The sequence below is a fragment of the Apus apus genome, chromosome 2 (assembly GCF_020740795.1).
Source record: "Apus apus isolate bApuApu2 chromosome 2, bApuApu2.pri.cur, whole genome shotgun sequence".
In the NCBI taxonomy this organism is placed as follows: domain Eukaryota; kingdom Metazoa; phylum Chordata; class Aves; order Apodiformes; family Apodidae; genus Apus; species Apus apus.
This window is the reverse complement of record NC_067283.1, coordinates 132702011-132726159: the sequence shown is the minus strand read 5'-3', so window position 1 is coordinate 132726159 and position 24149 is coordinate 132702011. Positions and strand designations below refer to the sequence as shown.

General features: G+C 40.4%; 2 protein-coding genes across 3 annotated transcripts in view; one reads left to right on the top strand and one right to left on the bottom strand.

Moving 5' to 3' along the window:
• Positions 1-115: 115 nt before the first annotated feature.
• LOC127381221 (RING finger protein 151-like) lies at positions 116-17790 on the bottom strand. 2 transcript variants are annotated; one of them, XM_051611204.1, is made up of 7 exons: positions 17679-17790; positions 11584-11616; positions 10310-10536; positions 9098-9237; positions 7172-7334; positions 5842-5962; positions 116-4837 (listed from the first exon to the last, which is right to left on the bottom strand). In XM_051611204.1, the coding sequence occupies exons 3-7, from the start codon at positions 10513-10515 to the stop codon at positions 4601-4603; spliced, it is 867 nt and encodes a 288-aa protein (XP_051467164.1). In that variant the 5' UTR covers positions 10516-10536; positions 11584-11616; positions 17679-17790; the 3' UTR covers positions 116-4600. The 2 variants fall into 2 exon arrangements, with proteins under 2 accessions (XP_051467164.1, XP_051467165.1); XM_051611205.1 differs by lacking the exon at positions 17679-17790 and adding an exon at positions 17144-17161.
• Positions 17791-18440: 650 nt separating this feature from the next.
• Positions 18441-24149, top strand: part of RAD54B (RAD54 homolog B) — a 61319-nt gene continuing 55610 nt past the window's right edge. Inside the window, exons 1-3 of the mRNA XM_051610918.1 lie at positions 18441-18552; positions 21683-21824; positions 22203-22377. Coding sequence (XP_051466878.1) covers positions 21699-21824; positions 22203-22377 — 301 coding nt within the window. The 5' untranslated portion in view covers positions 18441-18552; positions 21683-21698. The remainder of the gene's footprint in view (positions 18553-21682; positions 21825-22202; positions 22378-24149) is intronic.

The window sequence follows — 24149 nt, the reverse complement described above, 5'->3', positions numbered from 1 at the left end:
GACCCTGCTGTGCAGTTTATTCATGACTAGTGCAGGCAGCACAGCTGCACGATAGTGTTTCAACTGGTAAAGAGGATACTCGTCAACAAAAATAAGTGAACAAAACTGCATCAACTATGGTACAGACTCTTTATTAGTTCAACTTTTATACAAAGTGTACTTCAAAGTGATACAAATAGCATTACTGTTTCTTGTACAGAGTAGGTATTAAGGTCTGTTAAGCACTGGTTTATCCTTTTGTATATAAAGGTAGAAAATGTAAATAGATTGGCAGTGAACCACAATGCTGGAAGACAGTTCAATGTTTATTTGCTAATAGAAAGTTGCATAGAATTGTAGGTCTTTATAAAGGCATCTATCTATGTGGTAAAATCTCCCTGACCTACCATGCTTGGACTGACGAGCAGTATGGGAGAAAGGCAAGGCTTGTACTGCTCCTTTGAGATACCAGCCAGCACTCAGAAGTGAAGTGCTGTAGGAAAGCACCGTGCCAGAAACATCCAAGAGGACAGCACATGGAAAATTTGATTTGCAAGACTACCTCTTTCTGTGTCTCTTTGGAATGGTTTCCCACCTGGGATCTATTAATATATTAAGCTTCTTAAAAGCACCTAAGAGTATTTGAGATAAAAACACTTTGGGCCGGTAAAAATATGTCACTATATTGGATATTTTGCTTGACTATAATTCCATTCCATTATGTGCTGACAAGAAACTTTTGTATGCATGTGCTTTTAATTTATTTCATACAACTCTTAATCTAGTACTAGAATCCTACTAATTAAAAATTGCCACCATATTTAGGAAATCAAGCAAAATTCTTGCCACTTCTGCACCTGACTCAGATGCATGGTTCTCAATTCCATGCCCCATGCCTTCTGCTGAAACTCATCTAACCTCTGCTGGAAGCTCTTCCCAAGATTACTGTTCCTGTTCCCAACAGAGTAATCTGAGCAGCAATGGTCCATCCTGGCCAAGACCACTGAACATTTTTAGCTTTGGGAGGAGTGCAGGAGAACAGGGAATGCAGTTTTAATGCTGAAGGAAACAGAGGAAACTATATTGTGTCTTGAATTTGACCTCTCAAGTACAAAAGTCAGTTTAAGGGAAGTAGTTTTTCCTGCTCCTGGGACTTCAGAATAAATATGTAGATGTTGGTTTTCTTTAAAAGGCAAACTTACTACTTGCTTTAAAATTTTAATTTATTTTAATTAATCCTTAGTGTTTTTCACTCAATTTAGTGCAGAATAAGGATTTGCTCAACTCTGTAATACCCTGTAGTCTCCTATACTTAACAGCCTGCAGCTCTCTAGTGAGTTTTGTTTGTGAATCTCCCAGGTTTGGTACTGTTGTATTTCATACCCACTTACTTGTGGCTAAAGATTAAATCTCATTTGATTCTAATGCTACATTAATTGCAGCAGTTTACACTGGTAGGCTTAGCTGGTGTACAGGCTGGTGCAGCTTGCAGCTGGCTCATTGCTCTCAGGCTGAGGGAAGACAGTCAGACCTCATTTACTCTAGCTCTCCACTCTCCCTTCTCCACAGTCTTTGTGTTCCCTTTTCTAGCTGCAGAGTGCTAGTAGAAGTGACCAAAATACAGCCACTTGCATGGTTACTGGTCTACTTAGGTGGACCAGTTCAACTCACCCTCAGGACAATTCCACCTGTGAGGAATAGGAACTGCTCAATGTGTGATTTAGTATGAGAATGCTTATACAAGTAGTTCAGTGCTGGAACCCTCCTGTAATGTACTTTTAGCAGTATCTCTCTTATAATCCTAAAGTATCATCCTGCTAGGGAAGTAGCATTTCCAAGTGATCATTTTCTCTTACACCAAGTCTACTACAATATTTGGACCCAAAATTTTTATAAAATGTATTAACAGACTATTTGAAAGAAAAAAAAAAAATCCTTGCTTCTGCCAGCTGTTATTAAGAACTCTGTAATGAGACTGGAAAAGTTAAGACTAGATACAATATTAACACAGTGGGCTACTTAATTTCACCCTGGTTAATTTTAAGACAGCTAAAATGATGACCATGCTTAAGCACATGCTACCCTGTGAGTGGCTCATTAGCAGAGGAAAATCTGAAGTGCAGAACAGGTATTAAGACTGAGGAATGGGATTAAGCTTAAAGTAATGGGAGGGATCTGATGCTATTAGCTAGTATGTGCCCATTTAAAATATCCCTGAAAGTGCCTCTCTGCTGCTCAAGGAAACCCAAGCTGAAAACTCATTCCAGCAGCAGGTGAGCCCAAAGTGTTACCATATTCCAACACTGTAAGTTCAGGCTTCCTGGAACTGGCAACTAGAAGCTACATAGGTTGCCCAGCAGAAAGTCCTTCTTAATACCTAGGACACCTTTTCTCATTCAGTTTTGCGTCTGTCACTTAAGGGACAGACAGCAGGCCAAATGCCAAGTAAATATTAAAAACCTCCTATTTCCTATACTAGAAGGAATTTAGTCATAAATAGGTGGCTGAAATTCCTAAACCAAGCAAATACAGAGATCCCATTATGGATGAAGCACAGAGCAGTTAACTTGCTTTTTCTGTGGTCAGAACAGACAAGACTGGGCAATCATTACTGCCATCCAGCTTGGAAAAGAAAATCCAGCTCACCTGAGTTCTATAGGATTTTGAAGGAATTTTCTTCTTTTACATTAAGCAAAGTAGATAAAGTCACATCACAGAACTACACACAGTTACAGTATACAGAAAAGCATGTCCTGAAGATGCATTGATTCCAATAGCACAAAATCTAGTGTTGCTAAGAAGCTTAAAAATGTGAATGCTGAAATTGTCACACAGATCACAGACACTAACACCTTGCTTATTTAGAACACAAGATAATAACAGCATTCTTAATTTCTACCTATAGCTTTAATATACACACTGATGCATGTGAACTGACCACTGAATGTTTAGTGTGAATGAAGGTCTTCCTGAATTATAGCTACTGTTTTACTGTTTCAGATTGTTAAATATGGCTGCTTAAGATATGTGTTAGGAGCTGGTGACACTGCTACAGTGATCTAAATACTGTCAATTATTGTAATTTAATCTAGAATATAAGAACTGGAAACAAGTAAATATTTGGACGTAACTCTTCCTATGAATGTTTTATTTCAGAAAAAAAAACTCCTGCCAACTTTTACAGAAGAGTTATTTCTGTCCACTTTAAATGCACAAGACCTGAACATGTGCAGAACTGCTTCAGTGATACTAAAGAAACAGCAAGTTAGAAGGATTTATTAATGCCTGAAATTAAGACAGCTCTGAACGCAAGTCTTCGTAATGTGGTGTATGTGCTGGAGCATGTTGCTGCCTCTCTCTTTGGTTATGCGGTTAGCCATAAAAGCATTGCTCTGAGTGACAGCAAGGCATGCACAGTAACTTATTTGCTTTCTAAACTATAAAATTAGCTTATTCAGATTGTTGCACCTGTACACATTTTCCTGAAAGTTCAAAGCTCACTTAGCACATTCAGTAAAGAGGAGGCCAGGTTCTCCCCTAGCTACTCCACAAAAGAGCTGCAGGATATGGCTTAATTATAGCACTGAAAACAACATGAACGGACTGTGTGAGAAGTTCAGGAAAAAGTCTTAGAACTGTACAGATTTCTCATGCAGTTAAAAAATCCTAGCTCTTACATAGCTGCAAATTTAAATACTAATAAAGACGTCTGAAGTCCAAGCGACTGTGCAAATATTTGTCTATTGTGGACATAAATGTTCAAGTATCCTTAACCTGCCAAAAGAAACTTAAGGATACTTCAAAGTATTTGTAAATGCCTTAAAGATATTAACTACCAAATGGGCTGGTCTTAAGCTTAAAGGACCCTGTAGAAATAGTTTATGCTTTCACATATAAAAGCTTCAAATTTTTAAACAAAATGCAGATCCCCTCCACCGACTCCAAGTTAGTCATGTATCTATTTAAAAGGTTTTAGATTACTCTCTTACCTTGGGCTGTGGTGTTAGTCTCTTCATTGTGTATCAGCCTGGGAAACCAGAGAAGGTCTAACATAAAAGTCAACCTCACCTGAAGCTGTTACCTAGCAGTAGAATTACAATTTAAAGTGCTCACTTTCCACATTTGAAAGAGACCTTCTACAGCCTATAAGCAAACAAAATCTATTAATTTACTGATTTACTAATTGTCTTACTGATTTCCCAAAATTAAGTACATCCCAAATGTCATTACTCATGATAACACTTGCTTTCTGTTTAAAGTATAAGTATAAACTAGACTTAAAGGGAGTATAATGGACGAGGAAGGAAACAACCTTGAAAGATCTTTGAGTTTAAAAGGTTCTACCTTTCAGGATTGAAAGGCTTCTGTAAATGATGTACTTAAGAGAGGTTATAAAAACATTAGCTAAAAAGGTATCTGACAATTACTGGTTTTAACGCCCAGTGTTCCCTACAAGAAAATTGCCCCAAAAGGAAACAACATAAAATAGTAAACCAGGTTTTAAAAGAAAGCAAGTAAATCAGAAAAGATAGACAGTTTACCAGTAATTCATAGATGGTAAAAAAAGTCTGCCAGACGGTCACAGAAATTGGAAGAAAATGCTTTTTGAGCTTACTTCTGTTTAGATAACTGTAACTTCCCTAGGTTTTCGTTTTGCACTCTCCAGTTGTGCTAGAGAGCGTAGATTTGTTGACTTCCTGCTTCCATCTGTAGTAGTTAATCGACAGTCCTTCTGCAGCCCCCTCAGCAGCTCCATTAGTTCCCGTTTTTCCAGCTCTGCCTGCTCCAGCTCCTGACGGTGCTGTCTCTCTGCAGCCATCAGAGAGCGCACATCTGACATCACTCGTGATACCTGACTCTGAAAAGCAAATCCAAATTTACTGCAAGAAACTAACACTTTTCCAATGATGGTGGCATGAAGCTGAATTGCATGTAGGGCGATGGATTACAAAGAATAAGCAACACTGAAATGATTTCTGTGGCAGAATAAACGTAAACAATTTGAAACACAATGCAGCATTCACCTACTGAGATGGTCTTGTTTACAAGAGCCCAATACAATTTTCCTAATAATTAAAAAGTTTCTTATAAAGTATAATAAGAAACAGTGGACTTATCCAGTTGCTGCTTAAACTTTGCACTTCAAGACCCCAACCAAAATTAAGTTTTGGTTATGTTCAGATACATCCTTCAAATATTTAATATAAACTTCCAACTCTAACTATTCGATGATTCTAAACTCCAGGAAAAATAAGAATGTACACTATAAAGTACATCCATTGCTTTGGGCTTTAAAAATCCTTATTCTTGTGATAAAATAACTGGATGAATGAAAACATAAGACGGCTTTGCTCGTTACTTGATTAAGTTTGCAGTGCTGCTTTCCAGTCTTTGAACCACAGCTGCACTGCAGTGTAAACCCCACTGTTTGCACTAGGGCTCTGTGTCAGCAATGGATTAAACCACCCAGGACTGCACTAAGAACAAGGAGCTAGGTATTTAATTACATCCCATTTGTAATGTATACCCTACGTTTAGACACCAAAAATGAGTTCAGACTGATTTGCTGACGTGTTATGTACACACAGAGGAATGCAGAGCTGGTGTAGGGGCACCCAGGTTAGCTCCAAATTCATTTGAAGTAGAAAAAAAACCCACATGAATACAGCACTTACGTCTGCTTCTCAACAGAGCTGATAAGCCTAGGGAGAGCATTGTGCTAACACCTGTTTTGCTTCTCCTATTTAATGGAATTCTCATCTGCATGAAACCGTATTTACAAAACAAGAGACGACTACTGGAAAAAGCAAAAAGCTAGACTGTTAGGAAAGGGAAAAAAAACCAACAAAGGATTGCATTTACCTTTAGTTCTTCAATTTCATTTTGCAGAATACTCTCTTTTTGGACCATATGCCTTCTCTGTGAATCTAACCTTGACTCCATCTCATGTTTTGCCTCCTCCACTCTGCAGATCATTTCTGTCCTAAAAAGTTTATTTCTCCTTGTTAGGTCTTGTCAGCATGGAAAAAAATGATTATAAAATTCCAAAAATCCTTCTTGCAGCCAAACAGCCTGATCCAATTTCCATGATACTCTCCTGAACTCCTCTCTAGAGGCATAGCAGTACTATTGATTAATTTAAATTAGCATTAAAAAGTGCATTGTGCCCAAGGGGGTACTAAAGTGACAACAGATGGCCTAAAGAGGGGACAACTGCATCCCATTTCTGAACTAATTCTATGAGCTCAAGACCATGTATTTATGACTTTAAATAATTTACTCCCTTTTACTTACAGTATGTACTTGCTTAGTGTTACTAAACACAGGTAGTCAAGATAAAATACTAGAGTATTGCTAAACACATAATCTTGTCATTTTTATGGTGGACACTAAATGACAGTATGCAGTAAATTATGATAACCTAATCCCTCACACAGACTCACAGCCAAAACCTACCCACTACTACATTAGTCTTTTGAGTTCAGAAACCAGGTAGCAGAATCCCTCAGGTCTCAATGCATTTTAAACAGATTTGAGCCTGACTTCACAGCAACATTCAACAGCACTTTGAAGACAGCAATTTGAAAGACAGAAATGGTAAAGAGAATGAAAAAACAACCAACCAACCAGCCCAACTGGAACATCATACGAAGGGAAAGCTACAGTTGTGTATATAGGAGTAAAAAGGAGATGCTGGTAAGAATAGCCATGTTCCCCAACTTTATTAGTCTACCAGGATTTTAATAAAAATTGGAAATTAGGTCCTCAGAGGTTTAATCTACCAGTCCATAACTAACAACATATTTTTACTGTCAGGGTTTGTAGAAAAATATAAACTAAGCATAATTATTAGATAATGTGACTTTGGCTTGATGTCAGGCCTACGGAAAAATTACATTGCCAACTTCATTCCAGCTCGTTGCGTGTTTTGCAATTTTTTCATAGTTCAACTGCAAGCAACAGTATTTTAGAATATATAACTTTGACAAAAAAGTAACAGCAAAGAACCTTCCAACAGTAAGAATTTAGAGCCTGGCTGACACATAATAATGATGCTCTGGCTCACTGGTATGAAGTAATTAGCAGAGCATTTAACTCGTGTGAGAATCCAGCGCTAGTATTTGAAGTGTTTTTTTTGCAGTGATTTTAGGCCTAGACTAAGACGAACATCAAAGAAACAGAAGATTTGTACCGAAGTAGCTCCAGCTCAGTTCTCAGCTCTGCTATACAGTTATGCTGTGTGTCCTCTGCACTGAGAATGATGTAACCACAGCCGTTGGGGCATTCCCGGCTCCGATACGCACAGACCGCCAGGTGACCGTCTAAGTTGCGTCGTTCAATCTGAACTGTACAACCTGAACAGGGAGGAGTCAGGTAAGACAGACTTTTATAACTAACAAAAGCATTTTAATTAATTCCAAACAAAAAACCTCAAGCAAACAAGCTGCAATGTCTTGAGCTAAGCAACTGTTACTCTGTTAAAGCAATGAAAAAAGTCACTTCTTTAGAACATGAAACGCAATAGTTACAACACACGCACAATAGTAATTAAATACTCTCTGGAGTCTTATTACTGTATTTATCCATTAACTAAAAATACACACTAAAAAGTAGGTATTTTCTATGAAGTCTTCTGCCACTGCTCTGGAATTAATGCAACTTCAGTAATGACAATACTGATGCCAAGATAAAACTCTAGCAGCTTGCCTGCACCTCTGTGACAGATGGAATGACTGGAATTGAAGAATGCACATGTGTAAAAAATCCTTCATGTAACTAATTTAGAAAAAAGGTCTGAGGACACAACTGTGGGTGAGATGGAATGTAATCTTGTTTTGCTGAACATCAGTTGGTCTTACATGTAAGATACTAGATGACATAAACATTTGTTTATAAACATTTAAATCTGATGCAAAATAGAAACATTTCCACAGAAATTCTAGGATAAAAACTTCACAGATCAGTAGTGTAAAATGCGTAAAACAGAAAATGAACATGATATAAATTATTGCTACATTTAACACACCAAACTTTGAAGTTTGTAGTCTTTGTTATTAATCTTTGAGTCACTGTTTGATGTAAATCTAGCTACTTCCATTTAATCTGAAGATAAAATGGATGTAGGAAAACTGAAACAATGGAGCAATGAAACTTGCTAACAGACCATATCAGAAAACTACGAAGGACAGTCCTCTAAAAGGGTTTTACCAAGAACTATAATGATTTGTAACTGGAGGAACTCAAAATACACTCTGATGTGCTCCTGAGAAGGAGTTCAAGAGATGAAAGAGCCCTCACACCCCAAACACCAGACATCAGATATACAGTCTGATAACTGCATAAATACCAGTATTTCTGTAGAAAGTAACACAGGTGAATCTCAAGCATATAATTTCTCCAGAGTAAGTAACTCCTGCATAACTTCCAGTGGAGCAATTCCAGCACCTTTATCTTCTTAGAATTAATTACAATGGCAGACTTGACTATGCCCTTAGCAACGTTAATTAGAAATTAACTTTGTCTAGGCACATATGAGATTTTGAATAAAATACACTGAAAAATTTTATCAGGATATTTCTTTTTAGCAGTATGTTTCTGCCTCAGGAGGTGTAAATTTGTTTTAAATAAAGACCTTTACAGGAACACACCAAGACTAACAAGAACTTTGCTTAAAACAATTCTCATTTTCAAGGTAAGTTTTTGTTAAAACCACAAGACAGTGTGAGCAGCTGCATGTGCACCAGGGAACCAACTATTTTATAAATAGTGTAGGTGCTATTACATTGATTCCAATATCAAAATGAACAGTCAGAATTGAAAGACAAACTCGTAACTTGAAAGAAAGGAAAACAAACACAGTACCTTATTTTCCTAAATTTGAAGTCTATCATTCTCATTCATTTTGGTTAGTTCTTGCATAAGAAATTGTTACTAATGATCATGAATGCCATAAAGAGGTAACAAATTTTGTTCAAGAAGACTGCTGTGAAGAGCAGCTCATGCTAAAGCTTCAATTTTATCTTTGGAAATAGCAGCCATTACTGCCCTTCTTTTGACAGAAAGATGCCAAACGTGTTTTCTGAATATGAAGGATTCAGCTTCTTCGAATGTTACTCACCATCATTGGAGCAAGGTATCTGGCTGTACTCACACTCCCTTTCATGCCTGTCTATAGACTCCAGAGAACAAATCATTACACACCCATACTCTCTGTTTTTGCAATGTAGCTGAAGACGGTTTAAATCATTTCTCATATACCTACATTAAAAAAAAAGACATTTTTTCTTGAATATGAGAACTTTATTGAAAAAATTGTGAAAAATGTGCAAATTAAATCTTTAATTTTTATACATTTTTAACTGTGACCCTTCACCAGCTCAGCAGATTTTACCAATAACAAACACTAGGGCTACTCATTAATCATTTAGATTTTGTGTTTTGAAATATGCCAAACCAATGTACTGTGAGTACAGACAAAATGACCCATAAATTAATCTCCAGGTTTCTGGCTACACTGTACTTCAGCTTTTCACATAGTAAAATCTCATCAGTGACAAAAACACTGGGAGTATTAACAGAGTTAATTTAACATCTGTGGGTGATGGTTTTACACAAAACATAACTGTTAAACTGAGCAAGATTAGACAACACAAGGGTTAAACAGCAAGCAGCATCTACTGACTAAACTGTGCCTGGCAAGGAATTCTGGAAGACACTAGTGAAAACAGCCTGCTTTACATAACAAAGTGGCTCCAGGCCATCCTGCTTCAGTGGGGCAGTTGGACTAAATGATATCTAGAGGTCCCTACCAACTACGACAATTCTGTGATTCTGTGGCTCAATACAGATATTCGTATGGCCAAAGACCTTTTTAAAAAAGGATTTAAAGTGAGAAGTTTGGTTCAGACCTACACAAATTTTTCATTAAGAGTCCCACTACAGTATTTAGGTAACTGAATAGAAAAACAGAAGAGATACAATGTTTAGTGACTACTGTTGTCATGGCTTGCTTCTCCTGTTTTCTCTTTAAAAAGTATGGGCAAGTTTTGGTGCTGAACAAGAGATTTCAGCATAATATCCAGACAGGTATCTAGAATCAGCATTCAAGATATAAAAAGGTGAACAACAAATGGTGTTCTTCCATTTTGAATCTTAATACCTTGAAAGTTAGTTATAATAAAAATAAAATGATAATGCTTTCATACAAGTGATCAATTTCTGCAGTAGGCATATTGGATAATCTGAGTGACAGTAAATGACAGGAGATGAAGCTGTGCAAAGAAAGTTCAGAAATCAATGTAGCTTCACATACAGCAAGATTACTGTATACCTGTAGAGAGGTCGCAGAGAAGTTACATCAACCATTTGTCTGTCTTCAGGGCAGTTACTGTGATGAAGAAGCCATCCATGTATACAAGCAGTACAGAAAGCATGTTCACAAGGAGCCTGTAATGGATCTTCTAACACATCACGGCAGATGGAGCATAACAGCCCTTCGTTAACGTAGCCAACGAAACGCTCGATATCATAACCCATGCTCTCCCACACACTTTCAGCCTATTAAAACAACACAGAGAAATAAAGCAATCTTTGTCCTGAATCTGTATGGCTAGATCCACAAAAGAAGCCTGGAAGCAATTTAGAAATAGGAAGAACTTAACACGAACCTCACAGGTGAGAATGCAAACACACACTTTGAAGACTTTGAGATTTAAGTGAGAATTTGAGGATTGTACTGCTGGATGTCAGAATCCCAATTTTATATCAAGATTCTCTGAATTCTGACACCAAACACTTTAGCAGACAGTTGAGCCACTCTTGTTCTGAACTCTGTTACTGAACATAGTTCCAGCAGTCACTGTGAAACATATAGTTTCTACTTACTTGAATTCTACCTGAAGCAGAAGCACCACAGAAGTTCAAATGCAAATATTTGCTTTCCATTTTAATGTATTTCATGTAATACCTAACAAACTTAGAAAACAGTGCCCTTATATAGGTACAAAACAGTACCTTATATAGTGGTACTTTCAGCCAGCAGATTTTATATTCATGAACTAACTAAACATCACTTACAGTGTTGCTTACATACTGAAAAAAACCTCCAAAACCAGCCTAGGATTTTCTACTCTTTGTACACTTCCACTCCAGAGGTAACTGCATGAAATTTCCCCATGCCTCCAGAAATACTTAATAGAAAAAAAAAGTCCAAACTGCAGCTAACCCTGAACTAATGAGGAGCTACTGTCTTCTCCCATGTGGTCTATTTTATAAAACAGTAGCCTTTAAATGGATTTGGAAGCTTTGTGAAGAAGGACTATCAGGCAATTTGCCTTCATCAAAATCCCATAATGAAAATCCTAGCAGAATTTGACTTCACAGAATACAGTTAAAAGAAAGTTTTAGGCTTCGCACTCCTTCCTAATGTACAAACTTTTGTTACTCCACTGAGACTCATGAAAGAGGTTTTCATCAGTTAGAAGGTTTTCTAAATAAAACAGACATGGAAGATACCCAACCTTTTTAGGTTTTACTGCATATATACATAGTTTGTCCAATTACTTCAGAAACAGTTTTCTGATCAGTAAGACATGTAATACTTACTTCCTTCAGTCTCTCCTCACTGCTTTATTAGGCCTGTTGAGAAAAAATAGACAGAAAAAAGCTCAGTAGTGTTTTCTAAAGTATCAAGTCTCACCAGTCCACTAAAACAAGGCTTCCCAAAGCAAACCACTGTAAAACTGACAATTCAATACAAGGGACCTGCCTAGACTGCGGGGTAAGGGAGGAAATCATCAGTATCTCTTTCAATTACTACCGATGCAGATACTTACCACAAAACTGAACACCCTGCTGGCCATGCTACCATTTAATTTTGAAGCCTTACAGTTTTGTTTGTAAGACTGAAGACAGGGAACTCAATATTAGTGAAAAGTATTAACTAATATGTGTTAAAATTATATTCCTTAAAGGGATTAAAGTTTCTTACCTAACCTGGTTTTATCTGGCCATGATAAGCAGTTCATCTGAGAAAACTCCAAAACGTTCATGGTCAAGTTCATCATATTGACAAACAACATTGCTCTGATGTGCAGCATAACTGAAGCCACGCACTTATAACAAAAAACTATAAAGGATGTAATCACTTAAATCCCTTAAGCTGGTATCTAGCAATTGCAATATGACACTCAAAGAGAATCTCAGTCTGAATTATAATGGTGTAAGAACAAGAGTCTCTAACGACCCATGTCAAATTTTGCCCTAAAGGGAGAAAAGAACTTTGCAATTCCTTTTCATTAATACAACATAAATATAGAATTCAGAAGATATTATATATCTGAGTATCAAAGCATTTATTCACTGATTATAAAAGGTGCTTCTATTAAAAGTGGATTTGCTAAGATTAAAATTAATAAATCCTTTAATGAAAGCATACATAACACAAGCAAGCATGTGTATTACCCAAATACAAAAACACATCTTTTGCTATATGGCTTCCATATTGTGTTTTGATTCTAAGGGTGTGTTTCTCCCACAGCCAACACCATGGCTTGCAGAAATGCCTGAGCCAGCCACAGACTAACTGGCTAGCCAGGTGAACGAGTGACAGTGCTGCCACAGCAGCAGGGAGTGCAATCCACATGGACTCCTGACAAAGTCCCTGGCAGCTTTCACAGACTGCATTTTAGCTCTGTGCTCCTGTGGCTACATTGTCGTCAACAACACAGGGAAACAAAATTTACAGGTATCTGGGATATGCTATTCCTTTGGCCACAGGATGAACATTGTATGTCTTAAAAGAGTCTGCCCAAGCGAACACCATATTATGAAGAAGATTATTCTTTTTATGCTGTTGTTTCCCTGTACGTTTTTACAGGTCTCCTGCAAAGACAGAAAAATTAGGACTTTGCTAGTTTAGTGTGAACAAAATAAGCATTATGTCTGCATAAAGCTGTCATTGCAAAGATCACAATGAAAAGTTTGGAAAGTGGAGAACAATGCTAATTCTCAGTAGCAGGATGAAAAGTAAAGTACTAATTCCCAAGCATTGAAACATACAGTATGTTTATGCTGGAGAACTGTGAAACAGCTTATATACATGCCTAAAATTTAGATTTGGTTTGATGGATCCCAGAGGATACAACTTTTAGAGAACTTTCATGGAGGCACTGGAACTACCTGTCCAGGAAGATGGTTGAATCACCATCCCTGGAGGTATTCAAGAAAGGTGTAGACGTGGCACTTCAGGGCATGCTCTAGTGGATGAGGTTGTGAGTGGTTATTTTTTGTTGGTGTTTTGTGGGGTTTTTTTGTGCTGATGGTTGGACTCTGTGATCTTAGAGGTCCTTTCCAATCATGATGATTCTGCAAGGTTCTATTTTTGCTGTCCTATGGTTTCTGCTCTACTGAATTTGTGGATGCTGTAAGCTGCCCTTTGCACACACATTGCTGATCTCTGAGCACTAAGTCTGCAAGACCCTCTTTGGCACATTTTAGCAAGTTTGAAGTCTATCAGAATGCAGGAAAGAGTATGTTTATCAAGTGGGAAACAAAAACTATCTGTGCTTGACAGAAGAGTAAAGCCCCAACCAAAACTAGAGTTCAAATAGAGAGCAGACGGGAACTTTGAGGCAAAAAATGCAATCAAGGACGTTTCTGATGAGAACTTCAGTATGTTTTCAAGAGTGATGCTGGAGCAGCACCATCCTATACAGTGGCAGAATCCTTGTTTCTCTGAGTCTGAGACCTACGACAAGAGCTGTCACTGAAGACCCAGACCTCCTCAAGTAGAAATTTCCTGATCTGAATAACCAGAGCTGTTTTACCTTCTGTCAACTTCAAGAGATGCATTTTAGTCAACAGATAAGCAGAGGGAGAGCATCAGATGAATGCCATGCACTCTAGCAGTACAGATCACTTTACTCAGCACTTCTATCACAAAATGGCATAATTTCAACTTCCATTCTTACCCAGAAACTTCTCTCTCCTCCACTTGGCTTCAAAACCTTTTCTTCTATTCCTATCACAATTCACAAATTCTCACACTCCTTTTCTGTTTGCACCTAAAACCTACATTATTTATCACTGCCTTCCCACACTCCACTAACATTTCAAAACCTTGTCTTTGGTTTCTGCGGTCTGGAATTTTGCTCAGCACCTGGCTGTTACCAGTGATACCATCTGTGAGGATGGGTGGAATTTGTGGTTGTCAAATCTGGAAGGCAGAAAAATCATAAACTACTACTTGCTGTTTTGCTTCCTTAGTTTCCCATATATTTTATTTCTCCCCATAGTTTTTGACAAGCAAAAATCTCCTCCAGACTTCACAGAAATTTTTTAGTAGTTGTCATCCCATTTTGTTTGTTAGGCAGGTGCACACCTAAAACCAGCCTTGAGCTATGTACTGCACTGCCTTCAGAGATTTTGTGTGGAAATAATAGGAGGAGAACATAGATGGAATGTAGTTCCCCATAATATAATCACATAGCTTGCTAAATGTCTGGAACTAATAAAAGCTATTCCATGGTAACAGTCATGACACTGGGATCAGATTAGTACCGTGCATCTTTTAGTCTACAATAGTTTCTGATTTTTAAGAACTGTTTATTTTCCTTATCACAAAACAAAGCACCATGGCTTGAAGGGCTGGAAGGAATCACAACAGAACTACAGATAAGTGTCACAAAGACAGCACTTCCAGAAGTGCCATGTGGATAGAAGAACAAATAACCTATGCAGGGCTCACGGATGAGGTGACATTAAAACATATTACATCGACTTCTGTTTACACAAAGATACACTGTGCTTTAAATCCTGCTATATTGAAGCAATGTTTTAGGGTGTCTTATGCCACTCTGCCTGTTACTCTAAGTCACTTCAAGCCATCATTAACACTCAAAAAGGCAGACTATCCCCTTCAACTGTGACAGCACAAGCTGTTCCTACAGCCACTTGAGGCATCGGACTGGGTAACTGAGCTGTTTTAAGACTAGACTGAGGTGAAAAAAAAAAAAGTTATCTACCAGGAAGACTCACCTTTAGTAGATAGAAGATTTACCTATGGCCTTACTGAGAATTAGAATCACTCTGAGAGTCGAGGAAGGTGTAAGTCCATTTGAGGTTTTATACGGTAAACCTTATCCAGCGAACAGCATTTTAACAAGTGAACAGATAATATCAAAGGGGAGGGAATATTGAAAGATTACTTGCTGTCTCTGCCATGGGTTTTGTCATCACTTCACAGGTACCTAACCCAGAGACCTCCTCTACCTTTGGACTCACCTGTGCATCACTGCCTACCAGGAGATTCAATCTACATCTGGATCTGGAAGGATGAGCCACTGAAGAAATGGCTTACTGACCACGTGCACTGCAGGGAAGGTGGACAGGATGGCTCCTGGACCCATTACACCAGAGTGAAGGACGCTCCTCCCAAGGGACAGTGAACATGGATGCCCACAGAAGGACTTAAAACTGTCTAGAAATCAACTTTAATTAATTAATTGTGCCCAGGAACTGCAGAATACTGATTTGGAGCTCAACTGCTCCCAGGGACTATAAGTACTGTTTTGTGTGAAAACTTTATTGCCCTTAGTAGTTTTACTTTGCTTCTGTGAAGAATCAAAATTAATCAGAGGTCATGCTCATCTGGAAGAGTATGACTTTGTTGAATTTAACAATACTAACCTAATACTAATAACTAACTTGGGAACATATGCCATAGACACATCTCACATGCCTTGGGAAAAGAACATGCACATCAGCTTGGCCCAGGAGACAGGTAGAGCAAGTAACAAATCCAGCTGCTGGATTTGTACTCACTTCCCTGAACATTCAGAGAAAGGGGTACCTATGTTTGATGTTCCTATTCCTTCCAGTATCTCCTGAACCAATCTCTGGATAAACACAACCTGCTAAAACATTACTGGGAAAATATGTCTAAGAAGAAAAATACAAGTGAGACTTAAAATCTACACAAGCTTTTAAACATTAAGTCTTGACAGGGGGAATTAATGTTGGTTATTCATTGAAATAAGTAAAATTTGGGGGGAAAAATCACATAAAAGCGAACATAAGGGACATGCAGAATAAAAACAAGGCCTAGATAACAGTGAAACAGTTAAGAATTAGACAAAAGCAGATTCCAGTTAGAGAAAAACACTCCCCAAGTAGTCAACAGCCCAGCCTTGAGACAGGCCTGCAGGACACCTGCCAGACAGATGGAAGGGAAAGGAGCACTCCCCACAGCTTATCTTGGTTACAGCCTTGAGCACTAGGGGGAGGGGAAAAACACTGAGTAATTGAAATCACCGTGTTAATATAATAATGAGCCATTAGGATACTAAAATTCACACCCACAGGCTAGAGGGACCCCTACTAACAAGCAGCCCCCCACTCTCTGAGCAGGTGTAGTGACACTGTTGAGCACTGCCCCTTTCAGTGGAAGCGAGGGATTAGCTGACCAAGCATGTGCGCCAGGGACAGAACCACCTTAGAGATAATGGTCCTTCTCACATTTTTGGGTGTGAACGTAGCACTGGGAGCTGCTGAGCCTGCTTTGTGGAATATCACCCTGCTCCCTTTTCTGCACAGAACTGGACATTAAAGCAAACATCTTGACTGTGTGTGGATTGGCTTCTTGCACACTGGGTCATGGACCCCACTTTTGGGGCAACACCTTTACTTTCTGCCCTGAATCACTTAAAATGTTTAATTTATCCCTTTACTGAACTGGCACAGGTTAGTTGTCATGGTTAGACAACTAACCATACAGACAACTACTCAGTGATTTGCTATGCTACACTTTCTTGTAGATGGTTTAGCAAAAACTCCAGTGGCTGTGGGATTGAGGCAAGACAGGGCATGAGAAACCATAGGCAGGGCAGAAAGGAACGATAAGACAGTGTCTGTGGCTGAGACTGCTGCAGAGCTACTCCCTCAGCTCAGCTCCTGGGACTGGTACATTATGGAGTCTCACCAACATTCATGTAAGAAGGCTGCATTAGGAGTGAATGAATACCAGCAAAATACCAGCATTCACTGATGTAAAACACTGACTTAGTTAACAGAAGCTTCTATAGTAATTAGTAAGAGATATACAACTAATTTAAGGCCTATGTCTCTAACAAACTACCTAAGAAACTAGAATTACTCTGACAATGACCATTTTTACGTGCTTCCACTTGATGTCCCGCTGCAAAACTTGCTGAAAATAGAGCGACCCAAGACACGGATCTCAAGAGCCCCTGGTGGGCTCAGAAGGGCTGGACCCGGCTGCGCAGAGGCAACACCAAGGACAGAAGAGCTCTCCTCAGCGACTCTGAAGGGAGGGGACTTGACATAAGTGGGAGGAAGGCCCCCGGGTCGTGCCTGGGTTGGCTCTTCAGAAGTGACCAAGGATCTCGCTCGCAGGGAACAAAACCGGCCTGGAAGCACCTGGAGCCGCAACCGAACACCAAGGCGCTGCACCCGGGCGGGCCCAAACAACCGACGCGCGCTCCCCTACGATCGCCTCCCCAGCGGCCCGTCCCAAGGGCTGGCGCTGCAGCCTCCCGCCCCGCCAGCGTCCTGACAAACGCTGAGGGCCCCGCGCAACGCCGCTCGCCCCCGGGCCTCCTCTGCTCGGGCCTCCGCACCCCCCGGCCCCGGCCCCACCCGCGGCCCCGCACCCCCCGGCCCGCACCCCCCGGCCCCCTCACCTCCCGCTGTCGCGACACCGCGGCGGCTTTTGCGGCAGTCTCGCTTGACGGCCGAGCTGCGCGGCGGGCTGAGGCGGGGGGAGCGCGGCCCCTCCGCCATGCTGCGCGTGTCGCGGCGCTCTGCGCATGCGCCATGCTCCAACGGCACCGCCCCGCTGCGCTGCGCGCGCGCGCACGTGGCTGTTCCCCGGGCGAGCACGCGCACTTGGGTCACCCTGCCGGGGGGGGGGGGGGGGGGGGGGGGGGGGGGAGGCCCCGTGCAGGGCGCGTGCGCGGCCCGCGGGCTGACGGGAGCGCGTGGCGGGACAATTGAGTGACGGGGCGGCGGGGCCGGCGGCGCCGGTAGGGCCTGCGGGGCCGGGGCTGCGGGGCCGGGGCTGCGGGGCCGGGGTCGGGACTGCGGGGTCGGGGCTGCGGGGCTGGGGTAGGGCCTGAGGGGCTGGGGTAGGGCCTGAGGGGCTGAGGTCGGGGCTGAGGTAGGGGCTGGGGGGCTGAGGCTGAGGGGCTGAGGTGCTGCTGAAGAGGCAGAGGTAGGGCCTGGGGGGCTGGGGTGCGGCCTGAGGGGCTGAGGTGCTGCTGAAGGGGCAGACGTAGGGCCCGGGGCCGGGATGCGGCGGGTGATCGGGCGGAAAGGCAGCTGGTCCCTCCTGGCCCAGCACTTCCCGCAGGGAGGCCCGCCCCTCCGCCGCACACCGCTCCGCGGCTGTTGCCGCGCGGCTGAGGCGGGACGGGCCCGGTAATACTGATTTGAATAGCATTGCTTTTTGAACCAACTCCAAGTTCTTACAGTTACTACTAATTTGAAGTGATTTTTCACTAATACTGGTATTCAAGGCGATGCAGTTGTTGCCTGCAGGTTAATTTTAATCGAGTTGTGAGTTAATTTTAATCCTGCGTCACATCCATGTAGTTGCCTACAAAACCCACATGATCTAAGCTAGGAATCTCTTCTAATGTTCAAGAGAGCAAGCCTGTTAAGTTTGTACCAAGATGATTAATATAACTGCCTTTAACAGGACTCCGTGCATACCGTGTGGAGCTGAATACATAAAATTTTGAAATATTCTTTATATATACTTAATTTTAATGTAGTTGCTAAGCTGCCTTTAAGGAGAACAATGCTACTGAATTCAGTGTTTGCAAACCCAGATATGTTCATGTGGTATTTTAGGCTTTGGTTTCATGGTGTGCTGAATTTGGTCAAGTTACCTTGCTAAAAAAGGCACTAGCAGAGCTGCTGTCACCTCCAGCTGTTGCCCTGCAACCATACCTAATGGTATTGCAATTAGAGGGAGGTTCAACATATTGGTGTCTGTCTCAGAGGAAGGAGCGTACTTGCTTGTCAGTTGTTTTAATTGTAATGTAGAACTATTCGCCCTTGCTACACCTACTGTGATCCCATATAAAAGATCTAGCATCGACCATTTGTTGCACATCCATAACGGCCTTTTTTATGTACAGTACTGTAAAGATACAAAATATAAACTTTTATATGTTAATTATCTTCTATAAAAACTTATATTTTGAAGACAGAGAGAGAGATGTATTGCTGGAAGCAGTTTTACATTTAAAAACCACGACCCCCTAATTTCATAGTTGCAAGTAGGCAATATTGGTAATACACTTACGTGCTCTTAAATTTGGAGGGAGTGAAGTTTACTGAGTTATCAAGGCTTATATCTTTAAATTTAAAACCTTTAAATCCCTCTATTCTGCCCTAGGGAGACCACATCTGGAATACTGTGTCCAGTTCTGGGCTCCCCAGTTCAAGGGGGACAGGGATATACTAGAGGGAGTCCAACAGAGGCTGCAAGGATGTTTAAGGGACTGGAACATCTGTCTGATGAGAAAAGGCTGAGAGACCTGGGGCTGTTTTAATCTGAAGAAGAGAAGTCTGAGGGGATCTTATTAATGTTTACAAATATCTGAAGGGGGGGTGTCAAGAAGAATGGGTCAGTCTCTTTTCAGTGGTGCCCTGTGATAGGATGAGGGGCATCAGACAAAAACTGGAACACAGGCAGTTCCACCTCAACATGAGGAAAAACTTCCTTACTGTAAGGGTTATGGAGCATTGGAACAGGCTGCACAGAGAGGTTGTGGAGTCTCCTTCTCTGGAGACTTTCAAGATCTGTCTGGATGTGTTTCTGTGTGACCTGCCCTATGTGATCCTGCTCCGGAAGGGGAGTTGGACTAGATGATCTCCAGAGGTCCTTTCTAGTTCCCACCATTTTACGAATCTGTGAAATGTCTTACTAATTTGCAGATCTCTTAATGAGTCTGTATTTGTGGATTAAGGCCAAATGACAGTGCAAAGTCCAAATGAATTTGGAAACCAAAACATTTTAATCGCAGATACATGCAATTTATGCATTGCACAAGTCCCTTGTTCCACAGGAGATGGGACAAGCTCCAGAAGTGAAGTGGGTAGGTTTGTGTAGCTGTTCAGCCATGCTATGCATAGTCCTCATGTATGAGTCGTGGGGGGTCCTGGGTTACCTTCCCAAGTGTCCCCATGCATTCTAGGACTTGATAGACAACTTGTTCAGATTTGTATTGCACCCTGAAGCTGGCTGTGGTCAGTGCTGGCACTCAGTCTGCTCCTCTGGAAGGTTCTTGACACCTTAGCAGCCTTCACTGTGTATTTATTAGTTGTTTACACTATAGGTACTCCGGTTAAAATAACCAAACTACTCCCTTGTTGCACAGGTTAACTAAAGTTCATATGCTAACACTGTTGTCAAGTAGGCCTAACTTGTGTGAACTGCTGTTGACACAGCCAGAGACCTCTTTCCTTGTATTTTTAGTAACAGCCACAATATAAGTGACAACAGTTCAGGGCATTTTGCCACTAAGGTTTCTGCCTAGTAACAGCATCATATATATGCTAATTTTCCTGATACAAAGGAGATGGCAGTACTCAAGTTAGCATCTGCATGTTTGCAAAGTATTTCGACAGCGCTCTGTTACTACTCTGCAAACCTTGGATAGAAAGATTGTCGTGCCCTAGTAAGCCACTGGAGTGCAGAGTAGTGTCAAAAAAAGTGCAGAAAAACACTGCCTGTTCCAACAGGTTGCAAACATGCTTTCAAGATGGTAGAGAGGTTTAAGTATGCAATCCATACTATGGTTTACTTTTACTTAATGGAGGTGATAAATTAAAATAAACAGCCCGTGTATCAATGCAGAATGAAACCAAAATATGTTCCATAAATTGCTGCACCTGCTTGTCTTCATTGTTCCAGCTGCTGGGTTATTCTACTGGAATTTTCTTGTTTTGTTTCAACTACTGTGAAGTATTAAGATTATAACTTGTTACTGTAGCTGTTATAACTATGTCTTGTCATATTAACATTGGTGTAGGTTTGGTTTTGTCCAGAGGTTGTTTAGAGGAATAATGGTCTTTTATTTTGAGGGAAAATCTGTAATACATTCCTTCTACTGTTGAAGCAGACATAATGTGCAGTGATAATCTCTACTGTAATTTAGAGATAATATTCTGTTGACTTCTAACCTTATTATAAACTGAATGACCAAAATTATTGACTATTAAATATATATAATTGACTATTTAATGCAAAATACCAATATACCTTCAGGCTTCATTGTTTTTCAAAAGGATGTGTTTTTAGAATAGTCAGTTCTGTTTCAAATTGTCTTTGTTTTTATAAACTGGTGTAGCTTTGTTAAGCAGCCCCACATTGCACATCTCCAGAGCACTTCTTGCTATTGAGAACTGCATTATTGGCTTTTCAAATGAAAAAGAAAACATTGAACTGCAGAATTTACTCTAGTCTAAGTACTTAGACAATGCATTGCAACAATACTTTTTCTTAAGTTGTATTATGTATTATGCTTGTGAATTAAGATTGTTATTTGAAATTGTTTATATTTTTTTAATCTTTTTTTTAATGGTGCTTCTATTGCTATCTATGGTTATATTTTTCTATGTAAAGCCTATTCTAACTACAGTTGTTTTTATCTGCATCTTCATCTCCACTCTTCAGAGCGGTACAACTAAATATGAGGCGATCAGCAGCTCCAAGTCAAGTGTTAGGAAATGTAGCCAAAAAGTCAAGGTTTATACCACCAGGAAGAAGTCTCAAGAATGAAACTAAGGAGATGGACCAAGAAATGAAATTAAAGGAGGTAAACTGAATAGTGCAATAAAAAGTATATTTGTTTGTACAGTATTGTACTAAAACATACCATCTGAGCTTCCCACGATCTCTGCTTGAATTATCAGTCTGTTCAGAATAGATTTTGATACCTTTGCTCTTATGAATTTGATCTTGCTTCTCAAGTGGATTTCTTCCACAGTCACGTGGATGCAGAAAAGTGTTTTTCAAATAAATAAAAGTAATCATTATTGAGCCTAAATATATTTGTATATGGATGTATATATTTATGTGGATAATTTAATAATAAGGATTATCATCTCTTGAGTTCCCTTCTTGTTTCTCTTCTCTCCATTTCTCTTCAAATGCACGAAGGAAATACTACTGTGAACTTGTTTGTCTTTTGCAGATAGATGAGAAAGAGGGAGGTGCTTTATTGCTTTCTAAAATGCATGGCCAGAATCAAAATGCAAATTTCACACACTCTCTGGAGTCAACTGGAAAAGTAAAGACTACAAAACCATGCTTCAGCGTAAATAAGTGTAGCAAGGTGGAAATGAAAACACTTAGTACACCCAAAGCTGGTAAGATGTTCTTTCTTATTTACTGCTGTGTATCATGAGAGAATGTTAAAGTTTATGAATGATAGACTACTTACTAAACTTTTATGAAATACTAATGTAAGAGTCATGCTATGGTGGCATTATTTGGTGTTCTACTGGGTAGAGAGTGAGAGAAACAAACATTAAGTGATTTGTTTTTTTTTAATAGAAAATGAAAAAAAAGTTGATGTTTTAGAAGCCAGTTGGTAGTGCTGCTCTTCTAGTGTGTGTCTTCTATTACAGTCAACTCACTTGAATCTAAAGATGAAAGTCAGGATACCCTGAATAGTGGAAAAGTGGTGTAATTTGGAGATGTTGTTGGTCTCATGCAGAGAAGGCTAACTGTTCTGAGTGGATTTGTGTTTTTCAGAATTCATGAGGGTTTCTTCTGTGCAAGATCTGAGCTGTTTTCTTTAGTTTCTTCAGTGGGCAGTCAAGGTTTAAGCACCGGCTTCTAACTCTAATGTCGCAGCACATGTGTGCACTTGTGCATTTGTTACCCTGGTCAAGAATATTACTCTGAAAAGCTATGTAGTAAATGTCACGACTGGGGTAGGGCAACCCAGGGAGATTCAGATTGGACCCCCTTGCTTTCTAAACTCCTTCTCAGAGAGGAGCTCGGCTGTAGCTCGATCCAGCCTTTGTCTCAGACCTGGCCCTTCCAGGGAGAGTGATTAAAATGTCACTGTCCGAGGAAATGCTCGACTGTCCGACACCCCTTGATCAGATTAAGGTGAAATGACACTCAAGGTCTGTATCTGAATTAGGTTCAATTAAAATTATACTTCAATTATTATCTTAGGCTGCATGATCATAAAGGCTGGTGTTTAGATCACGAGTACAATACACATATATTTAAGCTGCACAGCCTGAGAAAAAGATCATGGTAGGCTTTGTGTTACTTAATGATACTGGGAAGGAAGAGAGAGATTAGAAGAAAAGTAACAGAAAATCACCAGTCCTGGATGCAGCACTGGGCCTGCCAATGGGGGAGAGCTGGTGTCAGTGACGTTCCCCAAGCCCACCATTGTAGCCTCCTGTTTTATAGGCCTAGTTTCCTTGTTTTGAAAGGATGAGTCATAAGACTGAGCAGCTGGAGTGGACCTCCAGCCCCCTCTGCTCCTTGTTGGTTGTCCTTATCTCAGTCGATGTGCATGCAGGCCTTAGGCCCATATGCAGGCCATCAGCAGTTGTCTCCATCCTCTCAGGCAGGCCTTTAGGGATGCAAACTATACTTTGTACACTAATTCCAGCAAGTGTAAGTCCTGAGGGCTGGTCCCTTAGGGTAAGCACTGCAAAGCTCCTGATGTCTGAACTGTACAAATGCACTTGGATAGATCTGAACAACTCTGTGGGGCTGAGTGTCTTCATTTCCCACTCTGTGTGCCTTGACCACACGGATGTTCTGCATTGTGTGAATGCAGGTGTACGTACGACCTCAGGAGGCAGGGCATCTTGAAAGCATTGCACTTGAACTGGGTTACCAACTGCTGGAGGAAAATCACTTCTCTTGGTGCCAGCTCAGGCTGGCTTACACTTAATTCACTGTTGTTTCTGTATAATTAATTACATTGATAATTACCTTTTTCTTTTTTTTAGGGCTCATTGAATTGATAATATTTTGTGTCATTTTAAAAGAACATTTCATGACTATATCACCTTGATTCTGTAATGGTTGGATTTATAAATCAGAAGGCTTTAACAAAGTTAGTATAACTTTGTTATATTAATGAATCTGGAAGCCTGATGGGAGC